General features: G+C 30.1%; 1 protein-coding gene across 1 annotated transcript; it reads left to right on the top strand.

Annotated features, from left to right (window-relative positions):
• The first annotated feature begins 3,629 nt into the window (after positions 1 to 3,629).
• On the top strand, positions 3,630 to 19,051 carry LOC114263393 (putative WRKY transcription factor 40). The gene is made up of 4 exons (XM_028203914.2): positions 3,630 to 4,008; positions 13,751 to 14,047; positions 18,451 to 18,567; positions 18,661 to 19,051. The coding sequence occupies exons 1-4, from the start codon at positions 3,853 to 3,855 to the stop codon at positions 18,955 to 18,957; spliced, it is 867 nt and encodes a 288-aa protein (XP_028059715.2). The 5' UTR covers positions 3,630 to 3,852; the 3' UTR covers positions 18,958 to 19,051.
• Positions 19,052 to 21,592: the final 2,541 nt, after the last annotated feature.

The following is a 21,592-nucleotide window of genomic DNA, read 5'->3' as shown; positions in this document are numbered from 1 at the left end:
TTTGATCCAGACTGGTCCACCTCCATGACTGAAGCAAAACTTCACCATGAAGACCACCAGCAGAACACAATGCACAAAACTGCAGCTGCCACACACACTCATCTAACCCAAGCAGACACCCAAATCACAGCTGAGGAAAAGATTAGCAGCCTTGAGACAAGACCAACCAGATCATCATGCAAGCAGTGAACCTCAGAGTCCAGCCAGCAGAATTCACCCTTCCCCTCCACCATATACTAACCATTTCCAAGCCGAATCTCCTGAATGTTGCAGATAATCTGTTGCACTGAGTAACAGCAATCCTGGATGTAAAATTTGGCCCACAATGCAATCCTTGTTTTGATTAATTCACATAGCTCCTCCAAGTGCATTTGTCTTTCACAAAAAACTTTCTCATTCCTGAATTTCCATAACGACCACAATACCGCAAATGGTATAATTCGCCAGATCATATTCAGATTACTTCTCCACTTGAAGCCCCTCCACCAATTAAGAATCCCTTCCACTATTTGTGGGATTACCCAAGTCAATCCCCACCACTGCATCAGATCACACCAAATTCTCCAAGCAAATGGGCACCATATAAGGAGACGAAATACGGATTCAAGCCCTTCATTACATAACACACACATAGCTGAGGCTTTTGGCCCCAACACACCAATCCTCTGTAGAAAACCAGTTGTTTTTAATCTCCCCTTCCACGCTAGCCAAACTAGACTTTACCTAATTCTAATGTTTAAATTTTATCAATTTTATCCCTCACACTTTAAAGTTATTCTTCTTCTCATCATTTGTCTTTAGGGTAGTAATGTCACAAATTTCATAGTTACAAAGGGGTAAATTACACTCACCTCCTCTAATATTTAAAGAAAATACTGATAGTTTCTACTTTTGAAATTGTTTGGGACAAATATCAACCTATGTGAAGTAGGCCCACCTATGCTTACATGAAATAAGAATTAAAAAATTAAATTACTAATTAGTAATGCAATTTACCCACTTGCCAAGTTGTTCTAATATGTGTACATTTGCATGAGTTTTCTTCCAAATGTGACTTATGCTCATTTAATAAAATAGGTGGCTTTCATTAGGTGAAACAAGTAGCATATTAACCCATATAAAGACATGTAGTTTTCATTAGAAGGGAGGCAACCCCTATTCGATACATTTATTTGTATAGTCTTATTTATATTTTTACTCCCTATCTAAATTGATAGTTAGAGTGCCCTCTGATTGAAAACCGCCGGTCAGGTGGCACTACCAGTTTATTCATTTGCAGACCCAGAACAATGTGATTTGCCTCTTCTTTAAATCTCTCGATTAATTAGTTTGAGGCAAAAATACTCTCCACATATGTAATTTATATCATATAATTACATCAGCCTCTTTCAATATTTTAATTCATATAACACTTTAATCATTATAATTGAAAAGATGACATTATCATTTATTTTCTACTAAAATGTATATTTACCATTTTTATCTTATATGTTTACCCATTATATGCATTAGTTTTAATTACTTTAACCTTACCAAATGGAAGTTAGTGTAATCACACTAAACTTATGAGATTAAATATATTTTTCTCAAATCTGAAGAAATATAAGTGTAATTTACCCTTATAAATTATATATGTATTTCACTATAATTCTTATAATGATTTGATTTTTTACTTAAAATAAATATTTTATAGACAAAATTGATTTATTTAAAAAAAAAAAAACCCGTAAACACACATTTTAATGGTGCATTGAAATGCACTTAAAATTTCAATTATAATGATTTATAATTTTCATCAATTTGAGTTATAACCAAAATCAATTAGTTGGTTACAAAAAAACCACAAGATCTCATAAACAAAGCCACTTTGATTAGGGTAAGGTTAGTGGACTACTGGAGGTAGATGTTGGGCCTTGTGGATATCATTACAAGACTCATTTTGACGATTTAAATCGTTGATTTTATTAGGTTTTATGTGTACCTTATTCACACAAAAAAAATCTTATTGATTCAATAATCAATAGTTATATGCTTTTATTATAGTCCAATTCAAAAAATGAATGATAATTATAATTTTAAAAATAGACTATTTATATTTTTTTAAGGCAAATATAATAAAATTATATAGTTATGATTATTTGATCAAATTTTTTTTTTTTTTTCTTTTTTGGGGGCAAATTATACCCGTGGTCTTGACATTTTACGGTTTAAACTCTAAGGAAGATTGTTACATGTTTTACGTTTTTTCATTTTTTTTTTTAAAATGGAAAGCTCATTATACTTACTATTAGATGATATAGTAAAACCTATCTATTACAAATTGCAATCGCTAAGGTTGTGTTTGGAGTATGGATTTGAGTAAGAATTCGGAAAGAAAAATAAAAAAGATAGATGAAATGTGAATGGAATATAACTACATTTGACATATATTCCACACATTTTTTTTTGGTTTTCATTTTCAAATCATTATCCAAATTCATATTTCAAACATGGCCTAAAGGACCTCATAAGTGAACACCACATAACTCATAACTAAAATCACACATTTTTATAACTATGATATATATGGTACACACATTTTAAAAGGAATATACTTTCCAATTTTTTATTGTAAGAAACAAAAAATTATGCATAGTTAGGAGTGTAAAAATGGCTCGCGGCCCGTGGGCGGCCTGAGGTGGGCCCGACCTATTTAGACTCTTTTGGGCCTGGGCCCAAGCACCTATACTTGGGCCTGAGCCATCATTTTGAAGCCTGTCTCGGCCTATGGCCCAGCCCATTGGCCCGCTTAAGGCTTACTCAAGGCCTAGCTCAAGGGCCGGCCCGCTCGAGGCTTAGTGTCTTTTTTAGTGAAAAATAATAAAATTTTGATAGAAATAATTTAAAAAAAAAAAAAAAAAGAGTCAGGTCCGGCCCATTGGTCCGCCCAAGGCCTGAATATTCCTGGGCTTGGGCTTGGGCCTGGGCCTAATTTTTTGGCCCGTGAGTCGGCCCGGCCTGGCCTGAATTTTGGCAGGAACCTGCGAGGCCGGATATGGGCTAGGCTGGGCCAGATTTACACCCCTATGCATAGTGCATACCAATTACAAACCATTATGACTCATGCTATTTCCCATCAAGTAATGTTACAAATTCAGAAAAATTTACTTAGAAATTACTTAAAAACACTAACATGTGGTTTAGATTAATTCTGCTGCACATGAACCTCACAATACACACTTTTTAATCTCCGCCACATGCTCTATTCTTGATCAAAATTTGGGACAGTAAGGCCTTGTTTGACATTTTTTTAAAAAGTCAAAAAGTCACTATCCTATTTAAGTCACATCATCTTATTTAAGTCACATCATCTCTCTACCATATCATTTCAAACCCAATACATATTTCATAAAAAGTTAAAAAGTACACTTATTTAGAACATACCAAACAACCCCTAAATCTAGATTCCTAAATTTACCTGTTTTCTATCACCTAACACAGATTTGTAAGCGACACACTCTTCACCAATCAGCCAAGCTATGTGGCACCACATGATCGTGCTGTTGCAGCACCAAATAATTGCTCATAAAAAAAAAATTGGACACCTTGTGATGTGTAAATGATGTGTAAAGGTGTACTATATTTCGTGCAACTTTCCACAACTTAACGAACCGGACGACCTGGACCTGACTCTCTCTCTCTCTCCGTTCCTTTTTGGGCCTTATAAATATTCTCTCTTCTCATCTACATGAAAAATATTAGACTGCTTGAGCCAGGAAATACATATCAAGAACAGTTGGATATAAAAAAACTGGTTAGTTGTTCTTGATAGGCATATATATATATATAGATAGATAGTATAATTAATGAGATATGGATTCAAGTTATGTAGTAGACACATCTCTCGGCATCAATCTCAATGTTAACCCACTTCCACTACACGAGGACAAGACTCATTCTTTTCCCAGTTTGAAGCACACTGGAGGGTTTGATGGAGATTTTGACACCAAATTACCTATGAAACAAGAGGTGCGTTTTGCTCTCTCTCTCTCTCTCTCTCTCTCTCTCTCTCTCTCTCTCTCTCTCTCTCTCTCTATCTCCTATGCTTTTTTAATTTCTGTGTAATTGTTGGATCTTGATGCATGGTTGGGCAGTTGTTTTCTGGGGGTTAGTCTTGAGAGGTTTGCTTTGGATTTCTCCCCTTATTCGTGGTCGTAATTGGGTTTTAAAAGCGCTAGAAAATACGAAAATTAAATCAAATTTCCTCCTTTTTGGTACGCCTTTAAACATATCGTTAAAATTTTCACCGGAAAAAGGACGACTTTAGGGTAAATTATACTGATCACCTTTGAAATTTGAAAACAAATATAGACTTTTTTTTATAATTTTGAAATAATTATATTATGCTTTTTTTTTTTAAATTTTAATTTATATAACATTTTACCTCTTTTTAATAATAATTTATCAATTGTATAAATAAAAAAAATAATATTGTCATATATTTTTTATTGAAATATATATATTTTTATTTTTATATATTCACATAGTATTTTATTAGTTTTGGTATATTTGAATTTATTAAAAAAATTAATATAATTATGTCAAAATTATAGTGTCTTAATAAATAAAAACAAAAAATGAATTATGAATAAATTTTCATTAAAAGTTTGAATACATAATATTAGTGCAAAAAGAAAGGGAAAAATTACATTTTAGTGGAGTAGAGACCAAAAAAAATTAGGTTTTTAAGATGGTGCAATTTTATTGTGTGTATAGTGCAAATTTATTCTTATGTTTGGTATATTTTTTTCTGTGTATCATGATTACATAAAAAAAAATATCATTTATAATACAATTATTTTGTATAATTTATAAAACTATTATTGTGTTTGGTTTGGATTTTCTGGATTAAGTTTTTTGAAAACTGAATTTTTTGATTTTCGTATTTTTTTGTTTTTAGTGAATATTTTTAAAATTTTAAATATTTTTTTAACTTTTTTAGATGCACCTTACTTAAATGTGTCTAAAAAGCAAAAAAATTGTGAAAAAATATTTTAAAAAATTAAGAAATACATAAAAATATAAAAAATATACTAAATTCTTGTATTTTTTTTTATATTTTTGGTATTTAGTGAATTTTTAAAAGATTTTTTTTATAATTTTTTTACTTTTTAAGTGTATTAATGTTGTGTGTGTCTAAAAAGTAAAAAATTTATATAAAATATTAAAAAAATTTAATAAAATAAAAAAATACGAAAAATAAAAATATAAAATTTTTTAAAAATTATTTTTAAAAAATAGGAACCGAGCAAGCCATTATTTCGTGATTGTCTCTTATATTTATAATTTTCCCAAAAGAAGGTCGTTGTGTTGCGTTTCGTTTACTTTTGATGATAGTAGGTAGTCTTGTCTGAAAATGACTTTTTTGCCGCATAGATTGTCATGTTTACGCGTATTTTTAGTACACAGCTTTTGATTTTGTCATTTTATATGCACACTATTAATTTGAAGTGATATTTAGTCCTGATTTTGAATTTTTAAAAATAATTTTTTAATTTTAAATTTTAAATTTTTTTTTTTTTTCATTTACCATCTTAATTTCAAATAGCGTTTGAAGTTAGTAACGGTTTGTGTAGGATATGGGTTAGTGTTTTGGTTTTTTAATTTTTTTTGATTATTTTAATTTAAGGTTAAAAAGTCTCGTTTGGAATAAATTTTTTGATTTTTTAATTTTTGTAAAAGAAAAAAAATAAAATGGTTATGCTTTGAATGTGATATTTTGTCTTATTAGATTAAAAATTTTATTTTGTCTTTGTGTGGTTGTTTTAGTAAAAAACAAATCTCACTTTAGCTTATGCCAAACGAAGATTTAGTTTATTTTTAGACTGATTTTGGTAATTGGAAAAGTATATTTTTTCGAACTCATTGAGTATAATATTAATGTAAAAAATTAAAATGATCGAATATTAGTAATTATATATTTGAATAAAATTTATATTACAAAAAATAGATTGACATTTTTAAGATTATATTTGTCGGTCATTTTTTTAAAATAAATATAATTCAAACATATAATTACTAATATTTAATCATCTTATTTTTTATATTAATATTCTACTCAACAAGTCTTAAATAGTGAACGGTTCAAATCACAGAAATCAGTTCTAAAATGGGTCTGCCAAATGCCAAACTGTTTTATTTTTTTGTAATTTTTTAATAATTTAATCATCTTTTTAACTTTTTAGATCCCCTTAATAAATACAAAAAATAAAAATAAAAAAAAATATATTGAAATTTAGTATTTTTTAAAAATATTTTTTCACAAATTTTATACCTTTTAAATGTATCAAGACTAAAAGTGGATCTAAAAAGTAAAAAAATTAATAATTTAAATGAAAAACTTTCACTAAAAAAAAAATATGAATTAAAAAAAATTATTTTTAAAAATTCTAAACCAAACAAATTTATTGGAACTTACCTTCACACTCTTAACAATATTTTTCTTCCAAGATTATGTTATGTGATGCCTAGAAGCACTTTCTAAGGATTCGTTTGTTAACGGGTTTTATTTATTTATTTATTTTTATTTTTTTAAATTAAAAACAAAATTTTGTTTGATATATTATTTATGTTTTCAAAAAAAAAAAAAATGAATTAAATTAAAAAAATTTGAAAACGTAAAAAAGCTGTTTTATCTAATTTTTTGAAACAAGTGTTCACTTCCACCTTTCTCCTCCACCACTTCTGGCAGCCACCACCACCTCCACCACCACTTCCGGCCACGGCCACCACCTCCACCTCCACCTCCACCTCCACCTCCACTGGCCAGCTGACGTTGATCTCCAACACTTTAAAGTGATTCTTTGACCACCAACTAGTCATTACCATAACCTCGGGCCACCTTGTGACCTCTGGTCATAGCCATGACCTCACACCCACACGGATGATTATCACATCCATCCATTCTCCATCGTTGGCCACCACTTCTAACAATATGCCAAACATGTTTTTCTATTTTCATTTTTGTTTATTTTTTTAACATTTTTATATCCCAAACAAGTTATCTATTTTTTAAAAACACAAAAACAAGAAACTAACAATATTTTTGTAGCAATAATTTTATTTTATTTTTATACTCTTACTCAAGGATGATTTTGAAAAAACTTGAAAAAATTATGCCATATTATATCAAAGGGCAAAAATTTATTTTATTTCCTTTTGATTTGAGCGCAAAACACTTTACTCCTATATGGTTCAAATATAGTATATATATATAAAAAAAATAAAAAAATTCTCTCTATAGTTTTGAACCAAAGTGCAATCATTAACGCCATTAATCATAAATGTGAAATCTATACTATATATTAAGCAAAAAGGGATTTTTAGCTCTGAACTTTGTGGGAGTTTCAATCTCCCAATCTAAATTTTTTGATTTAAAAAAAAAAAATCTTAGCATTTATTAACTTCTCCCAACTTCCAAGTCTTACCCTCATAATAACACTTTAATGCATTAAGAACAAACATAAAAAAAAAATCTTTGAAATCCAACACATATGAATTCCTTGAAAAGTCCCAACACATATGATTATTATCCCTCATAATAACACTCTAATGCATTAAGAACAAGCATAAAAAAAATTTCTTAAAAAGTCCAACACATATAATTATTATCAAACTATTAAATTTTAATATAATCTATACTATACATTAAGCAAAATGAGGTTTTTAGTCTCAAGCTTTGTGGGAGCTCCAATCTCCCAATCTAAATTTTTTGATTTTTTGATTTAAAAAAAAAATCTTAGCATTTATTAACTTCTCTCAAGTCTTACCCTCATAATAACACTTTAATGCATTAAGAACAAGCATAAAAAAAATTCTTTGAAATCCAATATATATGAATTCCTTGAAAAGTCCCAACACATATAATTATTATCCCTCATAATAATACTTTAATCCATTAAGAATAAGCATAAAATAAATTTCTTGAAAAGTCCAACACATATGATTATTATCAAAATATTAAATTTTAATATAATATAATTAAAAAAAAGACATTTAATTCCTTGAAAAGTCCAACACATATGATTATTATCAAAATATTAAACTTTAATATAATATAAAAAAGGAAAAAAAGAAGACATTAAAAAAAAAAAAACATTTAAAAATCACAATTCACATATATAGATAATTGTAAACTCAATCCGTGCATAACACATGTAATATGCTAGTGACTATAATACTCTAAAGTTCTATGTCCTTTTGTTATTTTTTTCTTTCTTCTCTCATAATCCTAATTCGTAAAATTAGATCAAAATTAATCGTAAATCCTTAATTATTTACTATAATTTCTAAATAGTTAATATAATTCTCAATCCTTAATTATTATTGTAATTACTAATTTTTTAATCTAATTTTAATTTAATTATATTTTAGATCAATCCTTAATTAGTGTTTATTTTATATTTTAGAACAATATTTAATTATATTTCATATTTTAAATCAATTCTTAATTATATTGTAATGGGAGCTCAAGTATATTTCAGACTTATTTGGCAATACCTACAGGTGTTTAAGTATTAAGGCCATAAGGACGTGCATTTTTTGTTAGATAGATTTACCGTTGTATGTATTTTGTGCTAAACAATTTAACATCTCATAACTTGAGTTTTACAAGTCTGTTTAACCGTTGTTAGATAGATTTAACATCTCATAAACAATTTAACCGTTGTTAGATAGATTTACCGTTGTATGTATTTTGTGCTAAACAATTTAACATCTCATAACTTGAGTTTTACAAGTCTGTTTTTAATAAAATTGATTTTTTTTTAAAAAAAAAAGAATAATATGAATATAATTTTTTTTATTATAAAAAAAGGGAATAAAATGATTTTTCAGGCAATCAAAACAAAAACTAACATTTTTTGAGAAAGGAAGCATTTGAAACCAAGTTTAGATGGATAGATCTCGAAAAAACACATGAAATCAAAAAAATAATTTGTCCAAAACGCACTATCGAGCGTAAAGTTATGATAAGTTGAAATTTAACATCATAAACAGTTAAGGTACAGGAAATTCTATTTCCACACACTTGATTAACTCAGTGTATATTTTTTCTCTAAATTTTTTTATTACATTTCTATCCTTCAATCAAATTACCAACACACCCCTTCCTTTCTCCCTCCCTCCCTCTCAACTTAACCCTAACCTTTGCCATTGCCAACCACCGGCAGTCACCTCCCTCCCTTCCGATCATCACCACCTTCATAGACGTCTGTATACTATGCAAAATCTTCATATCATTTTAATTGTCAATGTCAAAATTTCAAACAGGCGCATAGTATAGCCATTAAACTTCCACAAAATATTTAAAGGAAAAAAAAATATATTAATTTGCTACAGAGCCTTCAATTATTAGCTTCAATTTTCTTAATTAAAACTGTAAAACTGTCACTTTTAAACAATCATCCTAAAAATTGTGCAAAACAATCATAAAATTTCAGGTAAAGAGGAGGGTGAGGCTCAGATTTGCTATGATATCAGGCTGATGATGGAGTTAAACTCCACCATGGCTGCAACAATGGTTGCTTAGTGAGAAAGAGAAAACCAGATCTAGTCTCTCTCCCCCTTATTCTCTCTCTCAATGGCCTTCTGGGTTGCCCTGCCATGAAAAAGATCCAAATCTCAAGGCTTGATTTGAAAACCTAGAAAAAGCTATCACCACAGCCTTTTACAAAGAAGATAGTACAGTTGGTTGTTATGGGGTTGATGATGATGATGATGATGCAGCAAAAGGGTTGAATTACTCTAGAGGATCTGGATTCGATGAACCAAACCGAACCAAACCCAACCCAACTCAAAACCAAACAGAGCTATGCATACATATATATATATATATATAGATACACGGTATAGAGTACTGAGTACATACATACTCACGCACCCAAAGAGTTGTTGAAATTTAGAGATGAAGATGAAATCCTGGGCTTCTTTTTCTGTATTGAACAGATTATAGAGAAGGGCAACCACCCTCAGAAACTTCTCATCTCTCTGCTTGAAGAAACCTCATTTCATCATCTGGGTTTCAATCTCCTAGAGGAAGAAGCAGTAGCGGGAAGGGAAGAAGGCTGGGGAGGGGCGACAGCCGTGGGAAGTTGAGAGAGGCTGAGAAGGGAACGGCGCCGGTGGGAGGTGGTGGTTGCCGGCAATGGTTAGTGCTAGGATTTGTTAGAGAAGATGAGGGCAGTTTAATATTATCTAAAAATTATTGATATGTATTGAGATAAAATTAAAAGTTTTAATTTGTGTATAGTGTAAACTGAGTAAATGGTGTATACTAAGATAAGTGAGGATCTGTAGATAGAATTACCCTTAAGGTACCTGTATGTCCAAAGTAAGGTACCTATCTGTCCAAATTCAAGTACTTATTTACATAAGTAGGCCAAAATATTGGCATACATAGATTGAAATAATTTAGACAAATAGGTTCAAATATGGAGACAAATATGTTCAAAAAAATTTGAATAGATATGTAAAAATATTGACATACATGGGTTAAAATAATTTTGATAGATAGGTTAAAAAAATTGGGACATATAAATTAAAATAATTTGGACAAATATGTTGAAATATGGGGACAAATAGGTTCAAAAAATATGCACAAATAAGTAAAAATACTGGCATACATAGGTTAAAAATAATTGGGACAAATAGGTTCAAAAAAATTGTACAGATGGATAAAAAATATTGGCAGACATGTGGTAAAATAATTTTTACAGATACGTTAAAATAATTTGGACAAAAAGGTTCAAATATGGGAAAATAGATTCAAAAAATTTGCAGATATGGGTAAAAATATTGCCATGCATAGGTTAAAACAATTTAGACAGATAAGTTAAAATAATTTGAACAGATAACTATCTTAAGGTGTAAAAAAAAATTATGCTATTAAAACTTCAATAGGTCATAACTTTATACGTAGTACTCTGTTTTGGACGATGTTTTTTATTCTTTGTATTTTTTCAAGATTTATCCATCCAAAATTGTTGAAAATAATTTTGAGGGCTTACTTTCTCAAGAAATGTTTTGCTATTTTGATTAGCCAAAAAATCAATCCATTAATTTTTTTTTTAAATTTCATAATCAATATTGATCTTGTTTGAAAAATCTCGAAATTACAAATCTACAAATATCAATTTCATTAAAAACCGGTATGTAGAACTCAAGTTATGAGATTTTAAAATATTTTAGCACAAAATACACTTAAGGGGCAAATATTGGAGCAAATATATTAAAATTACTGGGACAAATATGTTAAAATAATTTGAAAAGATAAGTTCAAATATGGGGATAAATAGGTTAAAAAAATTTGCAAGGTAAAAGGATTGGCATACCTAGGTTAAAATAATTTGGACAGATAGGTTCAAAAATTTACGAAAATTTTAGGTTCAAAAAATTTACAAATATTCGTAAAAACTTTCGTATATATGTGGTAAAATAATTTGTATAGATATGTTGAAATAATTTAAGAGATATGTTAAAAGAACTTGGACAGATATGTTCAAATATGGGGGGACAAATAGATTCAATACATTTGTCATACATAGGTTAAAATAATTTGAACAAGGAACTATTGGAAGGCCTAAAAAAAAATCGTTTATGGTTTTAAAACTTCAATAGATCAAAATTTTACGCCCGATAGTCCATTATGGATGACTTTTTTTATTTTATTTTATGTATTTTTTTCAAATCTATCCTTCCAAAATTGCTGAAAGAAATTTTGAGCAATTACTTTCTCAAAAATATTGTTTCGTTATTTTGACTAACCGAAAAATCAATCTATTAATATTTTTTTTTCTAAAATTTCATATTCAACATTAATTTTGTTTGAAAGCTCTCGGGAAAATAAATTCATAGATATTAATTTTTTTTAAAGCAAATTTGTAGAACTCATGTTATAAGATTTTAAATTTTTTTAGCTCAAAATACACATGAAGGACAAAAATTTGAACAAATAGGTTAAAATTATTGGGACAAAATGTTAAAATAATTTGAACAAATAGATTCAAATATGAGGACAAATAGGTTTAAAAAATCTGTATAGATAGGTAAAATATTGACATACATAGGTTAAAATAACTTGAATAAATAGTTATTCGAGGGTGTAAAAAAAATCGTGTTAAAACTTCAATAGGTCATAAATTTACGCTCGGTAGTCCATTTTGAACTTCTTGATGATTTTGAACTAAAGAGTTACCGTCAATTTTTTTGGTAAAAGTAATTGAAAGTTTGTGACACTCTTCCAAATTGAGAGTCGCAATGTAAAAATCCAACACCAAAGTAAAAAGAAATTGAATCAAATGTCAAAAACACACTAATCATCATCTTCTTTTCCAAATTAAATCATAATCCTAACCAAACGGCAACCTTAACCCTAAATATCATCTTCTATCAACAATTAATTCAATTATTTTAAAATTTTATTAAATGAAAAGTTAGGTTAAAAATTAAAAGTTAGATTAAAGTAATTTTCTAGTAATAAATCAGGGTGTTTAAGTTAATTTATAATTTGATTTGTTAAATATATATATATATATATATGTACATGTTTAATTTAAAATATTATTAAATAATAAATTGGGTTAAAAATTAAAAATTAAATTATGGTACTTTTAGGATTTAATTTTGTAGTAATAAATTAAAGTATTTAGGTTAATTTATTTTTAATTTGATGTATATATAAGAAAAAATATTATTGAGAGGTCTTAACAAATAAGAAAAAATATATTAGACATATACTACATAAAGTTAGAGAGGGATATGTTTCAGTAAGAAAAATGCTTTGGACGATCAATTTTGGATCCCTAAACCAACCACAAGTGATGTGTCATAAGTCTCATCACTGAGTAACCTCACTAAAATATAAAAATTATTCAATAAATGTTTTCCATGTAATTAGGGGTTAGTTTTGGAAAACCAAAATTGGTGGGATATAGCATTACTTGTTTCATTAATTTTCCCTAAATTATCCAATACAAGCATGAGCCTAGCAACATAACCGAAACTTAAAAGGCCCAACAATGCCTGCTTGCCCATGCTAGAACCGTAATGTCCAGCTTGTTATATTCATACCGGACAATTTATATCACTGTTAAAAAAATGGAATCAATGAACATACATATCAATCCATGGTTACAACTTGAAAAATTGGCCCAAGAAAAAAATTGCCCGTGAAAATTGGTATGCTGCCAATAATTTTAGTTTTGTTCTGCAAGCCCAACATCTTTATGTAAAATTATCACAGCTACTATATATAACAAGGTTGTTTATAGGTTATTAAGAGGCGGTGTTCTTTATTGGTACACAAAATATGAGATCAATTAGGTGGGTTTTACATAGTTTTGGGATCAATCAGCCCATCACAATGTGATTCATAACTAGGGTCCCATTTGGAGACAGATTTTTTTAAGTCAAAAAATCACTACAAATTTTCACATTATTCTCTTTATTTTTTTGCATGTCTTTTTTTATTTAATTTTATTTTTTATATATAAATAAATTAAAATAGCAATTCTTAAACCACCCCTAAGAAGACAATCTGCATAACTCATGTATACACCTTTTGAGGGATTGTATCATAGAATTTTGTAAATTTTAAGACACAGGAGCCAGAAATCAAATCCTTATCAACTACAAATTTTTGAACTCAAATGACACTTAAAGTTGGCTGTCAAGTTTTGAACTACAAATAAATTGAAGTCCCAAAAATCTGCAGGTTGATGTGATGGTTGAAGAGCTAAAAAGGGTCAGCACTGAGAATAGAAAGTTAACTGAAATGTTAACAGACATTTGCGACAAGTACAATGGTCTACGATGCTGTTTAATGGAATATTACACTAGCAACAATAATAATAATAATCTTGGGAAGAGAAAGGTTGAAGATGACAGTTTTGGCCATACCATCAAAGTTAACGGAGATAGTGATGAATGTTCATGCAAGAAGCCAAACAAAAGCAACATTACAACTGTTTCGCGAGTTTGTGTAAAGACAGATGCATCTGATAGAAGCCTAGTAAGCATTAACTACTGCCCTATTTGTTTGACAATTTATTTATTTTCGTTTAACTTTAAAATGCTTTCCACTTTTATGTCAAGTTTGACTGCGGAATTAAATTGAATATGATTATAATTACAACAAGATTAAGTAATAAGATTATTATTGTTAGAAATTAAAAATAAGTTATGTTTATTTGTATTAAATTTGCAAATAGAGTGCTCTACTCACAAACCCTACCTCTTTATTTTGGATCTATAAAGCACGGGTATAGATACGAATACTGATACAATACATATATGTCGATATGGTAAAATAAAAAAAAAGTAAGGTACGGATACGGCTATGTATGTTTGTAAAAAAATATTTATTTTTAATTTAGAATAATGTAAAAATTAGTTAAATGATTTAATTTGTTAACATCCAATCTACAATTCATATTTAATGCCAAAAGTAACGGTATAAATAAAAATTAAATGTCATTATATTAAATAATTTACAAACTATAGCTTCATTTTAGAATTATGCTAAGCATAAATAAATAAAAAAGAAGTTTAATGAAATTAATTTTGTCTTTGTATTACAAAAAAAATATTATTTTGACCGAGTTATGGTATAACTTTTGTATATATTAGATATGTCTGGTTATGTAAAAAATTAAGAATAAAAAATTTGAGTACGTTTTTGTGTACTCAATTCATATATAGAAGTACAATAAAAGATACCAACAATTAATAAGAACCCAATAAGGGCATGTTTGATTGGGTGGATTGGAGCATGGGATTAGGATTATTAATCCGTGGGCCTAATTATCCTATGTTTGTTTTAACATTTTGATTTAGGATTAATAATCCAATGGATAATTAATCCAACAAATTTGTAGGATTATTAGTAATGGGGTAGGGGTGAGATTATTAATCCAATGGATATTAATCCAATTGGATAGTGAATACCACACTAATTTAATAGGATTATTAATACTTCACTATTAGTATTGTGAATCAAACATGACCTAAGAGTACTATATGTTTGTCAAAATACCAATACTTCATAGTTTTGGATCTTTCGGACTCTTTCACCTACAAAAATTGCTCTCTACTTTGTTTTTTTTCTTTGAACACCCATCATTATTCCAACAATTTTTTTTTTTTTTTGACTAATACTAGAGATCATGAAAAAAATATCATGAAAATGATCATGAAATATTTTATACCTTTAGATTGTAAAATAAAATACTACATACTAATCAAAAATGAAAAATGTTCATGATGAATTTCATGATATTTCTTTTATTTCCTTAACTCATTTCTCCATCAGCCTTCCTTCCTTGCCGTTCAACCTCTAGTACCCCATTTTCCTTTTTGCACACCACCACCAAGATCCTCATCATTCTCTTTTCCTTGTGACTGCAACCACTTTCTCTTCTAATTCCGGCAACTGCAGTCGCTTTCTTTTGTAAAACTCTAGTCACGTCCACCCCCGCTATGACCCAAATCCTCCTCCTCCAAAACCTACCCCCCTACGAAACCCTCATCATCTTCCTCCTCTATATCCTGTTACCTCCTTACATTCTTCATTTCTCCTCATCTATCTTCTTCTCCCTCATCATGATCTCTCTCTCTCTCTCTCTCTCTCTCTTACACACACACTTGTGAAACTGCTAGAGAGTTGGGGTGGTGTGCAGAGGGTAGGGGGTTGCAAGGGTTGCGGGAGGGGCTAAAGGAGGCTGGAGGAGGGATGGGACGACGGTGGATGGGCTGTGGAGGGTTGCTGGAGCTGGGGATGGCAAGGAAAGGTTTCTAGCCAGATTTGGTGGCCGTTGTAGTGCGGTTAGGATTAAGGTTAGAATTAAGATTTGAGTGATTAGAATTAGATAAAATTTGAATTTTAAGTTAAAGAGTAAAATTCTAAAACAAATAATAATAATAATTAAAAAAAATAAAATGAATAGGGTGTGTGAGGACTATTTACAACACTTGTGGTGATATTAGTTGGTGGAAATTTATGAAATTACGTGAAATCATTATATAAAAAGTGATTTTATTATTTTATAAAGTGCAAGTAAAGTGGTATTTGCATTTCTAATCATATGAGATTGGATTGTGAACCCAAACCTCTCATGGAAAAGCTAGTCCCACCTTTTAGGGGATTAGCAATTCTACTAGACTCATACTCGTAGTCTCATGTTATTTTTATCATTGGTCATTACAAAAATACATTTTAATATTTTTTTAAAATATTAACTTATTTAAAAGTTTAAGTTATTAGAGAGATGGATAAATTTATTATTTATATTATATTTTTAACACACCTCATCACTTGTGGCCGGAACTCTCTTCCATAAGCATGCCAAACATATGTAAATATTTTAATTTTTGGATAGGTTTTGAGATTTGAACACAAGACCTATTGTTTGCTTTAATTTTTTTGATCGGTAAAGAAAAATTCCATTAAAAACATGAAATTTACAGGTACAAGGAAATAAAATGCATTGAGAGAGATTTGAAGAGTAAACACTCACTCTCCTACTACTGCTACTCGCATTCTAACAACCAACCCCTAGCTTCACGATTTTAAATTTTAAAATACAACTAAAAAATAAAATACACCATACACTTGAGCCCCACCTAAACCACAGCTACACACAGAAACACCCCACCTAAACCACAGCTACTCCCTCTTGGAACACCCCACGCCTGACTCATACTCTTGATACACTCTTGAGCCCCACGCCTGATACACACTCGATGCATTGCTACACACTTGATACACTCAACCACCATACTAGCCGGACACACAGACTCCTATTGTTTGCTTTAATATCATCATTAATAACAAACTCATCTAAAAGCTTAAATAATTGGAAATTAAAGAATGTAACTGTATTATTTTTATTATATTTTTAACATAATCGAATCAATATTCTCTACTGTGAACCGATCATACTGATTGTGATTCAATAAGTTATGAACTGATTATAAATGAATATGTATCCCAAATCAATTGATATGCATATTCATCCACACAAATATACAAACTTGAATGGGTATAAAAAAAAATAAAATCAATCGATTGATGTATTTCAATTGATGTTTAGAATCATTATCACACTGAGGTTATGTTTGATTGTCAAATCAAGTTGACTTGTACTATGAGTATGGTAAAATTAAATAATAAGATTAGTATAGTGGTATTAGATTAAAGATGTAAGATTAATTGTGTTCGTTTGTGCACTAGCGTGATGGTATTAGGTTGGCTATTTATTTATTTTAATTGATAGGACACCCCACCTAACAACTAAGTCCAAGCCCAAGTCCCACTACTAGTGGCATACAACCCTTAACACTACAAATATCAGACTCTTATCCAAATAATTTGAATCCGTAATCTCACATACAAGTGATGTTATATAATCACTAAGCCAAAGAACCTGATTGTGTGATGATATTAATTAGTTGAGATTAAATTTATGATATTAAGGGAAAGCCCTCATTATACAAAAAGTTTGTTTTTGATTAGGTGGGAGCAAACTAATCCTTCCATTTCCAATTCTGTGGTATGAGCTGGAAATGCAACATTCTATGAGATAATCCCACCCTTTGAGTGAATTTATATTTTGATGGGACTCTTAATGATGTAGAGGGAGATTGAGATAATAATGATATTAGAGTTCCTTGATTCAAATATAAATATCGGAAGAAAATCTTTTTTTATACTCGTTGATTCAAAAGGAATACTGAGAATAAAGAATCAACAATAGTTGATTTGAAATGAATATCCAAGATTGGAAAAGTGAGTGAAAGCTTGGTAGTGTATTAATTTTCTAAACTAATCAGCTGTAAATCTTACAATAATTATTTATAACGAAAAGGAAACCTAACGAACTAAGAAATAATTAAAATTGGCAGTTCCCTGACTAACAAAGAAAAAAAATAAGGAAATACAACAACATCGGCAGTTCCCTAATCAGAATGACATTTTCTATCAACTTACCAAATTTCACTTGATTCTAAGCACCAGTTGCTTGATTCCTACTAGTCCCTTTTACCTTGTTTGGCCACATGCCTATCCATTTAGTTTAAGAATTATATTACCAAATACATTGTGTCACATAATCTCATACAATTCATCACAATTAAGCATGATTTATATAGGACATTACTAATACAATCTCCCTAACCCCAAACAAGCAATCAAACATGGAATGAAGGATGACAAAAGATTCTACACTTCCTCAGTGCATGAGTTATATATATATGATTCACAAATGTAATAGTGACAATCTTAAAAATATAATTTATTTTTAAAATAATAAGATTAAGATTGTAACATCATTCTGAATATTCTGCATAAATTTTATGTTTGAATAACTTACATTCCAAGTACTAATTTACCATATATTTCCTTGGATTACGTCATAGTTGCTGAAGGATGGATATCAATGGAGAAAGTATGGACAAAAGGTTACTAGAGATAACCCATCTCCTAGAGCTTACTACAAGTGCTCTTTTGCTCCAAGCTGCCCTGTTAAGAAAAAGGTGAGCCAAAACTTTCACTTTCTTCCTTGTTACAAACTCATAAATAAGAAATTTTAATTTGTTTCAATCACTCATCAATTCTCTGAACTTCAGGTGCAAAGAAATGCAGAAAATCCATCTGTTTTAGTAGCCACCTATGAGGGAGAGCACAATCATCTTCACCCTTTGCAAACTGAGTTGACGTTGAGCATGAAAGAAGTTATAAATCCTGGTTGCAGTTCAACCTCAGTCATCTCTTCAAGCCCCACATCCATTCTTGATTGTATTGAACTGGATTGTGCGATACTGAAGAACAAGTCCGTCCTAGATAAAGAAAAACCAATCACTACAACTGGTTTTGCTCGACCAAATGGCTTCAACTTCTTTGACAATTGGGAGAATCGATTTTAATGTAGTATTTTTTTTTTTTTCTGGTTTTTTGTGGGTTTGTGTTGTCTTTTACCGTTGTCAAATATTTGTTTAGATATTTTGTTATTCTGTTAAATACGAATGTGTGTATTGTCATTAAAAAAGAAAAAGAAAAATAATAGAGAGTGAAAATGGAAAATAATAGGCACATGAAAGTAGGGAAAACATGGTCACAAAATATATGAGAAATGAGAAGCAGAGAAATGTTGGAGAATTGAATAAGAAACTTGTGTTGGAAAAAATTTATCCACACCAAATGAGCAGATGAGAACAGCAACATCAACGTCAGTGTGGTTTCTTATCACTTATCACTTACAACAATTGTTAGTAATGGGCGCTCATGTGGCATGACCATTTGAATTTGAATTTGAATTTGAATTTGAATTTGAATTTGAATCTTATCTAAATAGGTTTTGAAATTGAATTCAAACCTATTTAGGATAATCACTCAGGATACAGATATTATTTCCATTACTGATATAGATAGATAATAATAACACATTATATATCTGGTATATGGGTTATGGGTGATTAAGAGAGAAACAACGTATGATCTGAGTTTTACCCATATACTGACTCTCTCCCCAAAACAACGATCAAGTCATTTGCACTGTGATTTGTGTGGGTGATATTCATTCTGTAATATCACTTCACTGCTGGGTTGGTTTATCAGATTCTGGAAGCACGTGATTTACTCACGAGATCCTTCAATTCAGACTCTGTTTATAAGGTATGACCATAATTTTTATTCCGCTGCGTTATACTTTGTTTAACATTGGTATCAGAGCAAGTTGATGGATATTTTCGTGTTTCCTTTAATAATGTATATATTTTTATATGTATATGTATACATTATATACATGAATATTTGTAGAGGAGAAAAAAAAAATCTACTTTTATCAGATTAGGAGCATAAATATATTTTTTATGTTCATTAATGTCTTTCTTCATACGATAAATGGTTTTATTTTGAAAAAAGGAGTCCGGCAGTAAAAAATCGGACCAGAAAACATCCTGGAAGGCGGCGCGTGGTCTGCACGCGCCACCTGACGTCGTGAGCCGCTCCCACGCGCTCCTACGTGCCAGATGCTCTGCTGACGCGCCTGCACGCGCGCGTCCGCGGCGTTGTCCACGCGCGCCGTGCCCTGAGCCGCGGGCTGAACCGCGCTCCGAGCCACGTGCTGAGCCGGTCTCGCTGAGCCACGCCGTTTTCCTCCGCCGGCTCGACTGGCTTGGCTGCTGATGTGTTAGGCACTGTTTGTTTTGTTTTTAATTCTGAATCGCATTAAATGGTCATAATTAATTCGTTACATATTTATTTTATGCGTGGCTTGTACTGTTAGACTCAGAATTAATTTTTCTACATTCTGTAAAATTTTGAAAATTTTACGAAAATATAAAATATTTTTTCTGTGTTAATAATTCATGTTTTATGCTTTAAAATGCTTCTGGTATTGCATAAATAATTTTCTGGGGTTGAAATTTTTATTGTAGACTTCTGAAAGGTTTTACTATTTACTGGTAATATTGTTTCTATTTATCATTTTCTGAATTTTTTATTTCTAATTTTATGTGTGTTTATTAGTTATTTAAAATTCCAGAAAATTTTAAAAAATTCCAGAAAATTTCAAAATGTTGTACACTTTAATTATGGCATAATCTGAATATTGAATACAACATATTTTTTGGGTTTGTAATATGTTGTAATTAGAGGAGCATGATTATTTATTTATTTATTTATTAGAATTCCATTATTAAATGAATATAGCATGAGTTATTTGTAAATTTACATTAAGATGCTATTGTATGGAATTTATCATGCTTTGTATATGCCATAGTTAATGGGGGGTTATTCGGTTGAGAGAAATCTTTGTAGATTAACTCCCGAAAACCAATATTTTGCGCATAAATTAAATTAAATTTTGGATAATTGTCACCTGTGGCGCAAGAGATGATTACGAGCATAGCGGATTTTCGATCTTGCGACTTGTGTAATATTGTCACTATTTAATTTAGATTTTTTGGGCAAAATTATATTATGCTAATCAAATTAATCCTAATGCGAATTTGTCTCTAAATTGATTTAGCTTATGGAAGTTAATTTGGTTGACCTAGACTTAGTAGAGATGTTCAAATGTGAACAAACTAATCCCATTCTTTAGATGAGCAAAAGTCTTAGAGACTTTAGGTCAAGTCTTAATTGAGCCAAAGTAAGGAAACATGACTCAAAGTCGCCGTGGTTTTGTTGCCTTGTTTGGCATAATAAAAACTAATGTGTGTGCTATGGCTAGCGGCACGCTACGTAGTTTTGGTTGGCAAGTTTTGGAGTTATGAAATTAGTAAGCCCTCAATAGATCTGTATATGATCTTGACTATTGAGCTGCGCGGATTGACTTTGTAATTTGACTTGTAAATAATGTTACATCATTGGATAAAGTAACATTCATGAGTCACGTCATCCAAGAAATGCGAGCTTAAATAAATTAGTCATTAAGTGTAAGACGAGTAGCCAGTTTAAGCAGTGTTTTGCTCTCTACCCAATTATTGGGAGTGGATGGAGCAAAATTTCATGCACTATAATAGTGTGCGTTGAAATATCACGTGAAGTTAAAAGATT

The sequence above is a fragment of the Camellia sinensis genome, chromosome 10 (genome assembly GCF_055761805.1).
Source record: "Camellia sinensis isolate YWXY chromosome 10, ASM5576180v1, whole genome shotgun sequence".
Classification (NCBI taxonomy): Eukaryota; Viridiplantae; Streptophyta; class Magnoliopsida; order Ericales; family Theaceae; genus Camellia; species Camellia sinensis.
The sequence above is the reverse complement of the archived record's forward strand: the minus strand, read 5'-3'. Positions and strand labels throughout refer to the sequence as shown.